The sequence below is a fragment of the Spermophilus citellus genome, assembly GCF_964194105.1.
Source record: "Spermophilus citellus genome assembly, chromosome: 1".
Taxonomy (NCBI): domain Eukaryota; kingdom Metazoa; phylum Chordata; class Mammalia; order Rodentia; family Sciuridae; genus Spermophilus; species Spermophilus citellus.
Genome location: NC_138182.1, coordinates 11,367,671 through 11,385,218, shown reverse-complemented (window position 1 = coordinate 11,385,218; position 17,548 = coordinate 11,367,671). Strand labels below are relative to the sequence as shown.

Here is a 17,548-nt window from a genome sequence, read left to right as displayed (position 1 = left end):
TTGAACATTGTGATGTTGTCTTTACCAATATAAATTATAACCCTGGTGAGGCAGTGGTGACTAGATTCCCAACCATTCCTCACATGACTTGCAGCTGAAAGCTGCCAAGGGGGAAATGCAGAAACTAGATGTGTGAGTCCCCTCATCCCAGGAAAAGTCATTTATTTTTTCTGGTGAGAAGAGAGACTTTCCATCTTGTGATCTGAGTTAATCTGCAAAACTCTAATCTCTGTGTTTCTTTTGTTGTGTTTGGCATTTCCTGCTGGACAGTTTTCTGTTGTGCAGGTCATGCACGTATCACAGGGCAGGAGGCTGAAGTAGAGTGTAGGGAGGGATATGCTTGGCAACATGCCAGCACCACTCCATGGCACAGAAGGGACCTGAGCATCCTCAGATCCTGGTATTGTGGTGGGGAGAGCGTGGAACAGTCCTCCGTGGTACTGAGGGACACCTGTAGTTACCTTAGTCTTTTTTCATTCACGTCATACCTTCTCTCTCTTCATAAGGAGAAGGGCTTCTGCAGCTAGTATAGAGTTGGCTCCTCCCGCACCCCAGAATCACCGTCTCAGCCTTTACAAGCTAGTTTTTACAGATTAGTTCTTCTGTTTTCTATCTTAACACTCATCTTTTTTTTTTCCATTGTATTTCCATTAGTGTTAGAAATGCTCAGTCTGCAGCAGTATTGATCACTTGGCTGCATGAGAAAGTTGTGGCGGTGAACAGAACACACAGGATTAGTGCAAAGGCACAGAGGGTTCTCCATTCCTAAAGCACGATGCCCTTCCTGTTAGAATCTGCCTTACAGCTTTCCTGACCACACCTTTCAGTTGTCTTCCTTCTGCTGCAGTCTGGCTTCCCTGCTCACTGCCACTGGGTTCTCTTGCCAAGGCTCCCAGCACTCCCTCCCTTTTGCTCAGTACAACACATAATTTTAATCCTGACCTTATCTAAATCTCTTCTGAGCATTTGCATCTCCTGGTCATCTTTCCTTCTTGATATAACTTCTGCTGCCACATTATTCAGTTCTGGTTTTTAGTGAGTGTTTTTGACTTACTTGGGTGCTCCTTCATAGTTCTTTTGCAAATCCTCCCTCTTGTTTTCACTCCTACTTGTTGGTTTTCTTTCGGATTCTCAGGAGGATATTTTCTTGTGTTGTATTTCATGACTTTATTTACCATCTTTTCTGCCAAATTTCAAATAAATAAACAAACAAATACTCCAGATATATCTTCTGAGCTTCAGAATTCATATCTAATGTCTTCTTAAGCAGCTGTCAATACTCAATATCCTTGAGGCACCTTGAAAGTTACAAGTCAAAAACTGAACTCATCATCTTTATCTTTAAACCAAGGATTATTGCTAGAGCCCTATGCTTGCTTGTTTTCATTAAAGTTTTACTGGACCACAGTTATGCTTGTTTCTTTACGTATCATCTATGGTTTCTTCTCTGCTACAGTGGTAGGGCTGGGTAGTTATGACAGAGACCATATAGTCCCCAAATTTTGCTGATGCCTATTCTAAACTTCTTGTCCTTCATTCTTTTTTACCTAAGAAAGTGGTGGCGTTTTTGATGCTTTTTTCTCAAACTAGAAACTTGGAAAACTTGGAATCATTCTTTATCAATACCACTGCAGAAAACTCACTTTAGTAGCTTTCTAATCCGTTCACTTCTTTCTCTTGCCAAGCGAACACCAAGTTCAGTTGCCATCATCTAATTTGGATTGCTGCATCAGCTTTCTAACTGGTCTCCATTGTGGTTCCAATCCAGTGAATTCTCAACATCTCAGCTTTAGTGATCTTTCTGAAATCCACGCTGGTTCATATGCAAGTCTTCAGGAACTATCGAGTAACTAATCATTCAAATCTTTTAAATAGCTGATTCATGGTTTCAGAGTTTTCTCTCCATGGTCACTTGTTTCTGGGCCTGTGATGAGGCAGAACATTATGGCAGGGAGCATAATATGCTCACCTGTGGCAGCTCCAAAGCAGAGAGGGACAGAGAGCAGAGGGTCCTACAAGGACTCACCCTCAGTGGTCTACTTCTTCCAACTAGGCCCTAACTCTTAAAGGCTGTACAACCTCCCAATAGCACTCCCAATGAAGGCTGGGGACCAAGCCTTCAACACATGAGCCTTGGGAGGATGTTCCAGATACAGACTATAACAGAAGTTGATTGTTATTATCTAAGAGCCAGCAAAAAAGCTGAGGCCCTCAGTCATACAGTCACAAGGAGACAGATGTTACCGTCCAACCTGAATGAGGTTGGCAGCAGATTTGTCCCCTCTTGAGCCTTCAGTGAGAATGCAGCTTGCTCACTCCCTGATCGCAGCCTTGGGAGACCCTGAGCAGACTATGACGAATCTTTGCTTTCTCAGGCCTTCAGTTGTTGGGCATTAGTCCAGCATTGCCATCTCATTTTAGATTTGGGCAGATTCGGGTAGGGATTTGGATTGGCTGTTATGAATCTTGATCTAGTCAGTCTGTATGCTTCTGCCATTATATTTTTGATTTTTTTTTCTGATTTTGAATCAGGCCTTTTTAGATTTTCAATTTGGGCTTAATTTAGTCCCAAGTGTACTGATGACGCAGTTCAGATAAATTCTGATTTGATAGTGAATATGGAGTCCCTGGGGGTGGGTCAAGGAGGGGTGGCCAGGAGGGCATTCAATCTGCACTTCTGTTTGCACAGTAGACTTTTTCTTATGAAGTTAGTGGGTGTTGTGCCTCGTTGGATTAAAGGTCCAAAGGTGACAGTTGTAGGTAGGGACACGGGAAATGTGAGGGATACTCTTGATAACCATGAACCAGTAGTTTGTTGACTGTGAGGGAGTGCTTTGGTAATCATGGCAGGAATTAAGGTAAATCTTGTATCACCTGAATTGATGAAAATTACACATTTCCTATTAATAATTAGTGAAAATTCCTCTTGTCAGTGGGAGGGCAAAAGGGGAAATGGATACTTGGGTTGCTGTTGGGATATTGCCTGCTATAGTTTTTCCCCTTAATTCTCTTTGCATGTTACAGAACAATGATTTACAAGATCTGCAGGTCTTTACTTAAAAACTGATGTTTCATTTCTGGAGTGGAAGCATTTAGTTTTATGTGTAAAGCCTCCAGCCTTTTCTGGGTCTTATTTGACTTTTGTGTTTAAGCTCTTGGAAAATATACAATATGGAGTTGAAAAGCTATCTGGATCTTCCCAGTCAATTTTTGCTCATTTATAAATGTTCTATTTCTGGCTTGAGGCTCCTTGTAGGTGGTGAGGAGGGAGCTGGAGTCACAGCTGCTTCCAGGGCTACTCCTGAGTGCTGGTGACATGTGGTGAAGAACTGTCCTGCAAATTTGGAGGAGCCTGTTCCTTCCTTGCTGGCGCATCTAGACTGGAGTTACCAAGAGGTCTCCAAGAGGCCTTGTCCAACATTCACCCTGTTTCCTAAGCTTCTCTGGTTTTTCTCCCTTCTCATCCAGTATTTTCTATCTGAGCTTCTTACTAGCAGTGTGAACTAATGATATAAATCAGGAGACTCTGAATGTTCTGGTAGGTTTTGAAAGTCTTTGCCAGTACTCAGTTCATGGAGAAGCCTGGGCGCTTTCATTCAGTCTGGGGGCTTGCCCTGGCAGTGGCTTCATTTCAAGAGATAGTGTTGTTTTGGGGGTTTGTGACCAGGAAGAAGGAAAGGGGAGCAGCTCAGAGAAAGAAAGCACAGGGCAGAGAAATGGGGATTGCCATAGAGGAAGAGAAAAATCAGGGTGAAGACAATCAGGTTCAAGAGAGTTTTCAGCTTTTCACACGTTCATTTGTCTTTTCTGCTTCTGTATGAACTTTGACTTCTCCATAAATTTTGTAGAAAAATAATTTTGGAATATGAATTCTTTTTGGAAGCTTCCTTATATGAATGAAAAAATGCACCACACTGGATGTCTGAGATTTTGCTTCCTTTTTTACCTTATGGCTCTCTTACACAACCCATTCATACTAAAAGTTTCCAAAACAGTCAGCTGTGATTCTGAAGTACGCTTAGTGAAATGGTGCCGTGTAAGAAGATACGAACGTGGGTTTGAGTGAAAAATTGAATGTGTTGAGGAACAGAAGGCCGATTCAAAGAGAGCTCAGACTTGGCCTAAGAAACCCCGAGAGTCTCACAGTGGAATATTGAGTCTTGGGCTGCCAACCTAGGGGTTGGCCCTCTCTAATTACACGCCTGCCAGTATCTGCCATGCCTCAGTGGCCTAATATTTGGAGGCCTCTTTCCCAGGCCCAGGCTTGAGTGAACACAACAGGTCGTGACAGGAAAGTGCTCAAGGTTTTCAGGTAAGTTTCCTTCTCTTTGGGTGATGGGCTCCCGAAACCTTCTGAACCCACTGTCTGCTAGAGCCGGCATGATGATGGACTCATAGACCCGCCTGTCTTCCTCCATGTGAACTTTGACTTATGACTTTGAACAAAAAGAAAGTTGATATTTTGTCAGTAATAAGGAAAGTTTTCCTCCAGTAATAAACTTTTTCAAATCCGGTCAGATAACCCAATCGTTTCTCATTCTCAGGGTTCTTGAAAAGGAGGTCAGAGCTCTACCAGCTGTGAGGCTCATCTCACCTTGTGTTGGGGAGACTTCCAGTGGGGCAGCGGCAGCGGGCATCGGAGGAGAATGCAGATGCCAAATTTAGGATCTGGAACTGTGACTGGGGACCAAGCCCGGGGTCCTGTGCATAGCAGGCATGTGCTTTGCTACTGAGCCACACCCCTGACTTCAAATTGAGGTTTCTTGATGCGAATAAATTTCTTGTGGTTTTAGCAACTGTGTTCACAGTAGTTTGCATTGTGCTAATTTTAGTATAGATAATTCTTTTTAAAATTCTATAGTGTTCTTTAAAATTAAAATTAGCCTATAACATTTTTAAGACTAAGCTTTTTTTTTTTTTGCAAATTGTATTCTACTTTTTTCCCTGAGTAATTGTCACCATCAACTTGAGTAAATTAGCTAGGTTTCAATTTGCTCTATTTTCCCCTTCTTATTTGATTATTTAGGAGATGGTTTTTCCGCACTTAAAAAAAAAATTTGCGAGCAGTACTTAAGTGGTCTTCTGGCACTGTTTTCTTTATGGCTTGTTATTCACTCTTGAATCATTCTTTTTATTAGAGAGAAACTAAGGTTTTAAAATGTAATTCTCAAGTGGTTCTCTAGTGTCAAATATTTGCCTTTAACAAATTTGGTTTTATTCAACATCTTATTACCTTGATCTCAGGAGCAAGTGTGGACAGCAGAGAGTGCTTGTTGGAAAACAGGAATTAGAATACTAACTCATTTGCTTATCCACAGTTACATGCCATAGCTCTGACTTCAATGCAGTCCCAATGCATTTTAACAAGCCCAGGGTGCATGGAGCCCACGTAGGAGTGGCACAGAACTTAGTTTAGGAGATCATGTCAGGGTTTCCAGTGGAAATGGCAGCCAAGTGACTCCCGAAGTTTGAGTAGTAGTGAGTTAGCTCAAAAGCGAGAGAGATGGGGAGACATAGCTCTGTTGCTGGTGAAAACATTTTATTGCATCATGATGCAGCAAAATAGATAGTATTGACAATGATGGTGGAATTTGGCAGGATTATATGGTCTATTTAATGTCAAGTATGAGGCAGAGTCAGGAATCTCTGATGACTAGATTGCCTCATTTAGTTGTAACACCTATCATTGCACTGTGCTTTTAAATTTTTTTGTATTTGGGATTGAACCCAGGGGTACTTTATCACTGAGCCATACCCCAGCCCTTTTTATTTATTTATTTTTACAATTTTGAGACAGGGTCTCACTACTGAGGGCCTTGCTAAGCTGTTGAAGCTGGCTTTGAACTTGCAATTCTCCGGCCTCAGTCCTCCAGCTGCTGGGATCATGGATGTATGCCACTGCACCCTGCTGCACAGTTTTTTGGGGAAATTTATTTAATGTCTCTGAGTTCTTATTTTTTTAAGTTCTTATTTTTTTAAGTAATATCCATTTATACCACAGAGCAGAGTATGGTAATGTGTGTGTATGACTTTTGTAATCTATAGTGTAGATTTGAAGTAGTAATTGTTTTGCCACGTAATTAGTCAGTATGATTTTAAAAATCATACTCTTGCTTTAACATAAAGAAGCAAATAACCAAAAAAAAAAAAAAAAAAAGCTAGTGTGAAAGAAATCATTAAAAAAGCAAAAAAAAAAAAAAAAAAAAAGAAAGAAAAAAATAAAAATGGCAGCAAGCTCTTCCCTAGCAGTTAGAATTCTACTATTAGACATCAGTGTATTTTTCCCTGCTAAACCAAGAATAATTGATTTTTCCAATGATGCCTAAAAGTTTTTTTTTGAAAAAAGATTCAATTATGTTTATTGTGCTGCTTTTATAATTATAGAAAAGTGTACTAAGTTTTCAAAAAATTTGAAAGTATAGTTAGTTGATCCTGAGTACCTCTGGGTGAAGTATCTTTAGAATTAACCAACCTTGGTTTGAAAATATTAGGAAAAAAATTGTACTGAACGTATACATACCTTTTTGTCTTGCCATCCCCTAAGCAATAATAGTCTGACAACTGTGCAGTGTTTAGAGTGTGTTAGGCATTATAAGTAATGTAGAGATGACAGAGTGTATGAGAAGATGTGTGTGGGTTATACACAAATGGTATGACATTTCTTACATGGGACCTGAGCATTTGTACATTTGGTATCTTCAAGGGGGTCCTGGAACCACCCCATGGATTCTGTGGGACAATTGCATATTAAAATAGAAGGGTTCTGCTGCTTGTCTTTGACGAACTAGAAAATCCAATCAGCTGGAAGCCATTTGTGAGCCCAGGGTTGTTAAGAAATTTTATTTAACTTTATATATTTATGCAGAATAGTTTGAGAATTACTTTTTGTGTGCATATTAGCTCTTACTCCTGGTTCATTATGTCTTAATAAAACAGTGATTATTCATTTATTTATTTGGTCCTGGGGATTTAACCCAGGGGTACTTAACCACTGTTCCACATCACCAGCCCTTTTTATTTATTTTGAGACAGGGTCTCACCAAGTTGTTCAGGGCCTTGGTAAGTTGCTGAGGCTGGCTTTGAACTTGATCTTCCTGCCTCATCTTCCAAAATGCTGGGATTATAGGCAGGTGCCACCTCGCCTAGCTGATTTATGTATTTTTTTTTTTTTGTTTAACTCTTTAAGTTGTAGATGGACACAGTACCTTTATTTTATTTATTTATTTTTATGTGGTACTGAGGATCGAATCCAGTGCCTCACACATGGTAGGCAAATGCTCTACCACTGAGATACAGCCCTAGACCTTTGTGGAACAATTGTTCTAGAACCAACCGAGAAAAGTGAACTGTATAGCAGGATTCCCAGAAAGAAGTGTATCCTGGATCTTGGATGGTATGGTCAGGATTCAACACTAATGTCACTGTAAAAATATATTATGTGGTTAGCATCTGGGGAGAGTGACTGAGTTTGCTTGTCTTTGTTGTATTTTTCCTGCCCTTCCTGCCCTTATCCATGCTCACCAGCAATAACGAGTTCACAGGTCATCTGATTCGTGTGATCAAGAGATGAAACACCCACTTTGTGCAGTAGTGTAGTGCCAGTGTTAGTTCTGTACCATGCAGATTCAGAGATGGGTAATCACACAGGAGGCAACAACTAACGCTGGGCAGGGAGGGGACACACTTGTAGTTTGGGGTGTGGGCTGCCCATTTTAATGACCACAGATTGCTAACCTTCATCGAGTTCCTGCTGTGGGCCAGGTCCTGTTCTAGGGAGTTTCATCCTTAACCAATGTCACCTTCTCCATGACCCCATGACAGAGATTCTCTTACTATGTTCATTTTCCAGGTGAGGAAACTGCATTCCAGAGAGGCATACTAGTCCCAGAGCCCACGCCTTTCACCCCTGTGCCTGTGCTCTAACTGCTAAGCCTGTCCTGTCGGTCCCCCTCTAGGGGCCTAACAAACAGACTTACAGAGAAGGCAACTGATTTTTGGCAGATCTTTTGTATATTTTTGTGATCTCCTTAGTTGATTTTTGCAGCACCCCCTGCCCCAGCATGCTCAGAGTCACGCAGCAGTTTTCACCATTACTCCTGGATTGGAAGGTGTGAGTTGTGCCATTGTAGAGGAGTCAAGGGGCTGAGCACTGGTCCCTGGCTGCTTTCCTCTTTCTACGTTTCTTGAATTGTTGCTTTGGAGTTATGTTCTTTTCTGTACCCCTTTCCTCATCAGAAATTCAGTTGCTTCAGAGCCTGAGTGTGGCTGCTCTGAGGACCTGCTGGGATAAAGAAACAATGGATGGAGGGATTTTTGTTGCTTAGAAGAAGAGAATAAAATACGGCTGTGGACTATTCCTTTTTTTAACTTCCTGATTTAAACCATTAGAATATGTTTTTGCTGACATATTTGTATTTATTTTTGTTTTTTTCTCTGCTTATTACTTTTTTATGAAAATAAAAACATTCTGAGCACTCAGCTGAAAATACTGTAAGTGAATGAGTAGATCAGATTTGTTCTTTCAGCTGAAATTTTTTTTTAATATTTTTTTTTAAGAGAGAGTGAGAGAGGAGAGAGAGTGAGAGAGAATTTTTAATATTTATTTTTTAGTTCTCGGCGGACACAACATCTTTGTTGGTATGTGGTGCTGAGGATCGAACCCGGGCCGCACGCATGACAGGCGAGCGCGCTACCGCTTGAGCCACATCCCCAGCCCAAGCTGAAATTTTTATATTTTACTTTTCTTCCATTTGGGGGGATTATGACCCATTCTGTTAGAAATTTTATTTTAATAAATTTTAGAATATTACTGTGTTGAAGAATATTTTTAGTAGAATCTACTGTCTTGAGCCTGTGAGTATTTTCACCTGTTGTACTGGGTATCATATTATTATCAGGTCTGAGTGCTGTCTTAAGAATGTTCTAAGGCTAACACTGTTGAACTGAATCAGCTTTGCCCTTTCAAATAATGCCAGATTGGATTTGCAAAGTGGTAGTAATATTTTGCTTATAAGAGATTTATATAAATAAAGAGCAAAGTGTGTTTGATAAAGTAAGGCTTAATGATTATTTTATATTATTAGAAAGTTTGGTTTTTATTTTACTTAATTAAATATTTAACTTAGAAATTACAAATAGGGTCTGGCATGGTGGCCACACGCCTGTAATCCCAGGGACTTGGAAGGCTGTGGCAGGAGGAATGCAAGTTTGAGGCCAGCCTCAGCAACTGAGACTCTGTCTCAAATTAAAAAATTAAAAGGGCTCGGAACGTGGCTCAGTGGTTAAGCAATCCTGTGTTTTACCCATGGAACCAAAAAAAAAGGAAAGAAAAATATTTCAAATAGGGCTAGGACTGTAGCTCAATAGAACATTTGTTTAGGATGCTTGTGGCCCTGGGTTCAATTCCCAGCATCTCCACCCCAAATTACCAATAGGGCAGTACTCTATTGTTTGTAAGAAAAGGTTTTTGAAAGATAAATTTCAACTTTTGAAGTTGCATGATGTAGTGAAAAAAAATGTGCTAGGCTAAGAATTCAGAGATAAGAGTAAATATTGAACTGGGCTTTTGCCGGGTATTCCACTGAGTATTCTTTGTTTTGAACCAAAACTGTACTGAAACCGAAGCCTGTCTGGCCCCCCATGCCCTGCTCTGAATCCCTCCTTGCTGTCACTCAGGTGAATTTGAACAGGCCACCACATCTCTTTGGAAATCAATTTACTTGTTTACAAAACTGATGCTCTAGAGATGAGTATTCTTTTGCATTTATGAGATTGTGCCTTATCTTTGCAATCTTTTTTTTTTTTTTTTAGTCAGGGTCTTGCGAAGTTGTAAGGCTGGTTTCAAATTCATGATCCTCCCACCTCAGCCTCTCAGTCAGCTGGGATTACAGTCCATGTTACTGTGCCCAGTTCTAACACACCTATTACTTTTAAATTATGCTTATATTTTATGCATTATATTTATACATAATACTTGGGTTCATTTTGACAAAACTGTACATGCATGGAATTCAATTTACTCCATTCCTGTCTTTGTGCCCCCCCCCTTTCCCTCTTCCTATTCTTTTTCCTCTATACCACCAGTTTTCCTCACACTAATTATTTATTTACTTTTAATTGGTGCTTTATAGACATACATAAAGGTGGAATTTGCTGTGGTATATTTATACATGCACATAGCATGATTTTGTCAAATTAATTAATTTCCTTCCCTTTCAGTCTCCTTCTTCTAGTCCACTGATCTTCCCTATATCTCTGTGATGTCTGACCCCCCAACACACACACACCTTTTCCCCCCCTAACATTTCTCTAGTTTCCACATAAGAGAGAAAACACTTGACCCTTGACTTGCTGAATCTGGTTTGTTTCTCTTAGCATGGTGTTCTCCAGTTCCATCCATTTACTAGCAAATGCCATACTTTGATTCTTTTTTGTTGCTAAGTAAAACTCCATTGTGTATGTACACCACATTTTCTTTATCCATTTGTCTATTGACCAGCGCCTGGGCTGGTTCCATAACTTGGTTATTGTGAATTATGCTGCTATAAACATTGATGTTCCTGTATTGCTATAGTATGCCAATTTTAGCTCTTTTGGATAAATACCAAGTAGTGGTATAGCTAGGTCAAAAATTTTTTTTGAGGAATCTCCATGCTAGTGAATTTTGGAGGAATCTTCATACTGCTTTCCAGAGTGGTTGCACTAATTTGCAGTCCCACCAACAATGTATGAGTGTGCCTTTTCCCCACATCCTTGTCAGCATTTATTACTACTACTACTACTACAACAGCGGTAACACTACTACTACCACCACCACTAGTACTAGGAATTTAACTTAGGGGCACTCAATGACTGAGCCACATCCCCAGCCCTATTTTGTATTTTATTTTAGAGACAGGGTCTCACTGAGTTGTTTAGTGCCTTGCAGTTGCTGAGGCTGGCTTTGAACTCTTGATCCTCCTGTCTCAGTCTCCCGAGTCACTGGGATTACAGGCATGTGCCACCGAGCCTGGCTAGCATTTATTATTATTTATTTATGTTCTTTTATTTTATTTTTTTTAGTTTTTGGCGGACACAACATCTTTGCATGTAGTGCTGAGGATCGAACCCGGGCCGCACGAATGCCAGGCGAGCGCGCTACCACTTGAGCCACATCCCCAGCCCCTTATTTATGTTCTTGATCATTGACATTCTGAATGGAGTGAGATGAAATCTCAGTTTACTTTTGATTTGCATTTCTCTGATTGCTAGAGATGCCGAACATTTTTTCATATATTTGTTGGCCATTTGTGTGTCTTCCTTTAAGAAATGTCTGTTTAGTTCTTTTGCCCATTTATTGATTAGGTTATTTTTATTTTTGGTGTTGAACTTTTTGATTTCTTTATATATTCTGGGCATTAATCCCCTGTCAGAGGAGCAGGTGGCAAAGATCTCATTCCCTACCCTCTGTCTTTGCGCTCATGTTTCCTTGGCTGTGCAGAAGCTTTTTAATTTGATTCTGTCCCATTTATTGATTCTTAGTTTTATTTCTTAAGCTTTAGTGGTCTTGTTAAGGAAGTCGGTGCCTGCGTCAGTGTTGGAGCATTGACCCTACATTTTCTTGTAACACCAGCAGATTTATTTTTATGGAAGCTGATGAGAGTTGTTTATTCATTGAACAAATAATGTTGGATGGGAGGCCTGGAAAGGCATCCCAGAGAGAGTAGCATTTAGGTGAAAACAGAAGCATGCCACAGACGAATAGAAGATGCTGGTTTTTCTTTCACCCAAACTGCTGCTACCCCACTCTCTTAGGACCCTGTTCTTCTTCCAGTGTCGCCTTCCTGTGCTCTTGTGTCCCCCACCTTCATTCCTTCATTCAACAGCTGTTTGTTAAATAGCTGTTTTGTGCACTGCTCCAGGCATTTGAGATACTCAAGGAACCAACTAGACAGGAGAAGGGAGATGGAGATTCAAGGATATACACACGATAAATAGGTAAAGTTTTTGCCACACTTCTTCCAAATGCAGTCAGAGTGAGGCCTTGCATTCCGCCCTTGGACTGAAGTTCTGTCTTTCAGTGTGGCTCCTTGAGGCTCCAGCCACTGTTTTCCACCATGCTTTTATTTGTCAGATCCTTTTTTTTTTTTTTTTTTTTAATTTTTTAGTTATAGATGGACACAATATATTTATTTATTTTATTTTTTTGTGGTGGTGAGGATGGAACCCAGTACTTCACGCATGGAAGACAAGTGCTCTACCACTGAGCTACAACCCAGCCCCTGTCAGGCCTTTTTAAAAAGTCACTATGCCTGAGAAGATTTCTAGGAATCTGTTTTTGAGTTAGAGATGCTGTGTTGTCATAGGTCCTCCTTACCACTTGTATGTAACATGGGTGACAAGTGACATTTCTTAGCTTCTATGTAATCACATTTAAGATCTATTTTTTCCATTAGTTTGTAAGTTACTGGATGCCTGGATGGTGCCTTTCCTGTTCCCTCCTGGGTCAGAACGTGGCCCTCCTTCCACACAAAGACCAGGAAGGGGCTGGACTTCAGCTCACTGCTCCAGAAATATTCAGAGATTGGGAGGAAAATAGGGTTATTCAAAGCCTCCTTTGAAGGAAGATAGATAAAACAATAAATAGAATCTCTGAAGGTGAGCAGGGTTTTTAAGGGATGGGAGGCCTGGGGGAAGGGACTGGGGCTGAGGCAGACAAAAGGCAGGAAATGCACATATGCAAACTGGTTATCCTGAATTCCAGGCCTGCTGAGGGGGCTGAGTCTGCTCTTAGCTTCTTTGGCGCCTGTTGTGATGGGGGGGGGTGGGCTGTGGTCCTTCAGTCTCCCCTCAGTAGGAGGAATTTGTATGTGGGGAGGGGATGAGTTGTCTCAGGAATTTTCACCCAATTCCATGTGGGGGGAGGAGGGACAATTCAGTCCACCCCTTGCTTTCACTACCCCTTCCTTTCTCCCAACAAGTTAGGGTAGGCGTGACTTGCACATATTTAGCACATGAGAGTTACTGTCCCAAAGCTTCACCATCCTAGCCTGGGCCTTGGGATTCGCTGCCTCACCGCCCCACCCGCCTCCTTAGTGCATTTCAGCTTCAGCTTTGTGGACTTTCTGTTTCTAGAACATATTAAGTTCCTTCCTAATTAGGGTTTTTCACCTGTTGTTTCTGTCCGGAATCCTTTCTTCCTGATCTTCTGAAGGCAGTGAGCCGCTTTTGTCCTCAGGTTCCAAATTTTACTTCAGAAGGGCCTTTTCAGAGTAATCTATCAGAAACAGGTTCCTTTTCTTATTTTCTAGAACTCTTTGTGCAGTGTAACATTTATTTTGACTCTCAATTGATTTCTTTACTCCAGTTTCTGTTTCCCATATTAGGCTTTGACAGGCTCCACGAGGGCAGAAAATGTATTTCATGTACTGTTGCTGAGTAGACATTTATTGAATTAGTATATACATGGATGAGTAAGAACATATGGACCACCCTCATTCTTTTTAAAGGCCGTGTAATATTCTGTTTCTTATAAATGTACCATTTGTGTTCTAGTCTTCAGAAGGCCTATCAAATTGGTTTTCAGATTTTTTCCTTTCAAAACAATAACAACACACTGAAAATAACACATTTCTTTTATAGGTTGGTCTCTGTATGAATGTGTATCAGGATATCTATAGGATAATTTCCTAAGAGTAAAATTGATGGGTCAAAGATATATGTCTTTGTACTGATGGATACTAACAGCTTATTTTTAAAAAGATTATATTTCCTGCAGCACTGATAGTGTGAGAAGTGCTCTTCTACCTGAGTCACCTTCACGTGGCTCCTGGCCATTATCAGCTTCAGTATCTAGATGAGAAGTGGGATCTCCTTGCTTTAATCAGCCTTTCCATGATTAGGACTGAGGCTGGACATATTTCATATGTATTCTTGTGGATTTTTTTTTTCCTTTTCTTTCTTTTTTCTGTTTGGCTGTATTGGGGATGGAACCCAGGGCCTGGCAAGTTCTCTGCCAGAGCCATGTCCCCAGACCCTTTTACTTACTATTTTGAGGCAGTCTCACTAAGTTGCCCAGGTGGGCTTTAAGCTTGCGATCCTCCTGCCTCAGCCTTCCACGTAATGGATTTCTTTCTATCTGAACCTCTTATTTAATCACTTTCACATTTTTTTTTTCTGATGGTTGTTGGTCTTTTCATAGGTGTTTCAAAGTTTTATTAAATTTTTTTTCTTTCTATAACCTGATAGGGAGGTTTTACAATGTCATGTGTCAGTGCTGTTGACTTTGGAGCCAAATGAGCCTTTTTATCTTTTTAAAAGTAGTTTTATATATTTCAGTAATAAAACTGCATGCTGAAAGACCATCTGGGAACTGGGTGTACTTGACAGTTTATTTTTTGAAACTGATAATAAAGTTTTCTAATGTCTAGTACATAATAGGTCCTCAATAATTTTTTGGGGAGGGGGGATGAATGAGCAACAAGTATAAAGTTTTAAGGCAGTTTGATTTTATTTGAAAGTTCGTTTAGTAGGATTTTAATTTTCACAGTAAGAAAATGTAAGCATACCAGTTAAAAGATAATTTTTGCGGCAGCTTACAGAAGTGATTGGTAGCAGTTAAAGAAATTTTAGAAGCTTTGCTGTGTTTATATATTATTCTTTTTATATACACACACACATCTCTAGTGTTTGTGTGTGTGTGTGTGTGTGTGTGTGTGTGTGTGTAAAAATGATAAAATATTGCTAATGAATTATCCTTTAAAAATTTCCTATTAGTTCTCTACAGGTAACTTTCTGGATAGCAGTTTAATTTCTCTCAGATTATCATTGGTAAATATAGTCTTAGGCATTTGAAAGAAATGTTAAAAGTTTCTTCTGAGCTTATTATAATCCAGTCTTCATCAGCCATCACTCTTCCTGTATTTTGTTGGAGAGGCACTAATTGTTCGCATTTGGCAGGTTTAACACTTCCTGACAGAGAGGCCATTAAAGGCAAGTATTCTCCAATAACTGTCACTGGCTGGAACAAAGAACCTTCCAACTCAATGTGTGGAAACCACTAACGTTCTTAAATGACCCTTTTCATGGATTTTTATCCTTTTAAGCTAAAATTTGGAGAATGTGAAGTCAGTGAATACAGCAAGGTGTAATAAAGCAGTAAACCTTGATTTTGGGGGGCGTGGGGTGGGAGGTTATAGATTTATCTCTGACTTGAAAACAATTGTTATTTGGAAATCTCATTAGCAGATGTGACTGCTTGGAGTAAAAAAAAAAAAAAAGACTTAAAACTGATGTTGCTTTCAGGACTGCTTTGAACTTAACAAGCACCTATTTGTGGAGCAGACTGGCTAATGAAAGGAAATTAAATTTTTCTGACAACTTCCCCTGCCAACCTCCTTATTCAGGGGATGTTATTAGGTACTGAAGACTTTCAAGGAAGATTTTTTTTTTATTAGACATAAATGAACCCGTTATAAACATCCCCCACTGCCTTTTGGGGGGAGGATCTGATATGGTCACTCTACATTTTAAATAAATTAGCTTTAAAAATACCAGACTTCAGTATTTTAAAGTTGTTTTCTAAAACTTCAGTCATTTTAGCTTGTGTCACTGAACTACAAAAAATAATAAAACCAAAGAGGAAACTTGGAGTTCAGAATTCTAGGGGTCTTTCTATGGGAACCTGTTGGGAGGGTCCTGTTGGGTGTGTTGGGTGGGGGTTAATGGGTGATATAGATGCAGGAAACTTGTTGCCTTTCAGCTAGTGAGAGGTACAGTGGCCTTGATTGATGTTTAGCAGTGACTAATCCTTATATCAATAAACTCTTCCTTTGTGGTGTTTAGGAAGGTATTTGTATTTGGCTTTTTGTAGTTTTTTTTTTTTTTTTTTTAAACCATACTAGTTAGTTGATTGAATTTAAAGTTTTGCTTTGTGTAACAGACTGCAACCTTAAAGATAAAATATGTACCTGAAAAAAAGGTGAAATAAAATAGAAAAGGTCAAGGAGATCACTAAAGGGATTTCTTTGAATAATTGGTAAGTCCTATAGATCCTGGAAATTTACCTTTCGACTTCTGGAAAATCGATCAAGCTCCTCCCAAACAATAGAGAATCAACTCCCCCTGCTGACAGAATCCAGGAAAACATGACACCCAAGTATCCGACACAGAAACAAGCTGGCTGCAGACAAGCTTTAATGATCTGATTTATGATTCGGTATTGATTGTAAACATCTAAATTCTGCCATTAAATTCCGGCAACTGCACCAAGTCATTGGCAATTCTGGTAGTGCTTCCTGCCAGCTCATTTCAAACTGCTTTGAGTTTCTTAATATAATAATGATGAGGTAGAATTTACATTCCACTTATGGTATTAATTTTACATTTCTCTGAATGAAAAGGGTTAGAAGGTTGTAAAATTGAGCATTAAATGAATCAGAGGAGACAGTAGTGCAATATACGACTGCCCTAAGGACATTGCGCAGTGCCTCATGGGATTAATGTTGAGTCTCATTTCCTGCTTTTACAGGATGCAGATGAAGCTGTCAGAATTGCAAGGGAAATTGGTAAGTTCTTAAATTAACTTTGGTAGGGTTTCTATGTCTTTCAGCAGATACGGTTGAGTAAACGTGTAATAAGTAATTCCCATAGAGCAAATAATATTTTAATAGTTTTAGGTTTCTGATTACTTGTCCCTCTGAAAGAATTTATCAGTTGAATTATCATATTCTGTTATTAAACTGGACTTTAAAGAGTAATTTGACCTTAGCTATAGCTCTTTTGTAAGATGAAATCACTCACTAATTAAAGGAAGGAATTGTCAAGAATCCTCAAGATTGGATGTAATATAAATTTGTATGTAAGCAGCTGAATGCAGTTTCTAAAGTTAAGGAATTTATATGATTAACGTGAACATAATATGTTGGACAAAATTCTCAAAATTTTTGCCTTTCCCTAAGATGTTAAATGTTGACTTAATGATCTTGCTAGGAAAGATAAAAGAGAATGTGGGTAATTAGGACAGAGTATTCTAAATTGGAGTAAAAGGTAAACTGGAGGACAGGTCAGCAGTGGCTATTGTACTTTTTAGTTTCAAATATATTCCTACTACTCATGAGCATGATTGTATTTTTAGTTTCTGCTGAGAAAATGTATAAGGGCATACTGTTATCATGGGTTAGCAAAGCTATTAAAAGTTGTACCTTTTATTAATCAAATCAGCAGTCATATTGGTTTGACAGAGATTTGTAGACAGATGAGAGAGATGAGGCCTGGTAGGGACTCACAGCAGCTTAAGCATTCCTACAACTCCTGTACCCCACTAGCAGTTCTATAGTCCTGTTTTCCCATTAAGGTGATCATTTAGAAATGATGTCCGCAGGTGGAAAGCATTTGACTTGGCAAAGTGCGTATAGTTGTGATACGTAGAAACATTGGTCTGAAAGTGATCTCACAGCCCTCAGTAAGCGCCTGCGGTTGGGGCAGGCTTGGGCCTTGGTGATTTGAAAGTTGTTTTGCTTGATGTATCCCTGTTTCTAGTTGGGTCTGGTTAAATTATTTTTGTTTTGCT

General features: G+C 39.6%; 1 protein-coding gene across 6 annotated transcripts in view; it reads left to right on the top strand.

The window, feature by feature from the left end:
* The window catches only part of PCCA (propionyl-CoA carboxylase subunit alpha), a 371,716-nt gene that overhangs the window by 118,851 nt on the left and 235,317 nt on the right, over positions 1–17,548 (top strand). For all 6 annotated transcript variants that reach the window (XM_081297671.1, XM_081297670.1, XM_081297669.1 and 3 more), the window contains exon 8: positions 16,508–16,544. In XM_081297671.1, coding sequence (XP_081153797.1) covers positions 16,508–16,544 — 37 coding nt within the window. The remainder of the gene's footprint in view (positions 1–16,507; positions 16,545–17,548) is intronic.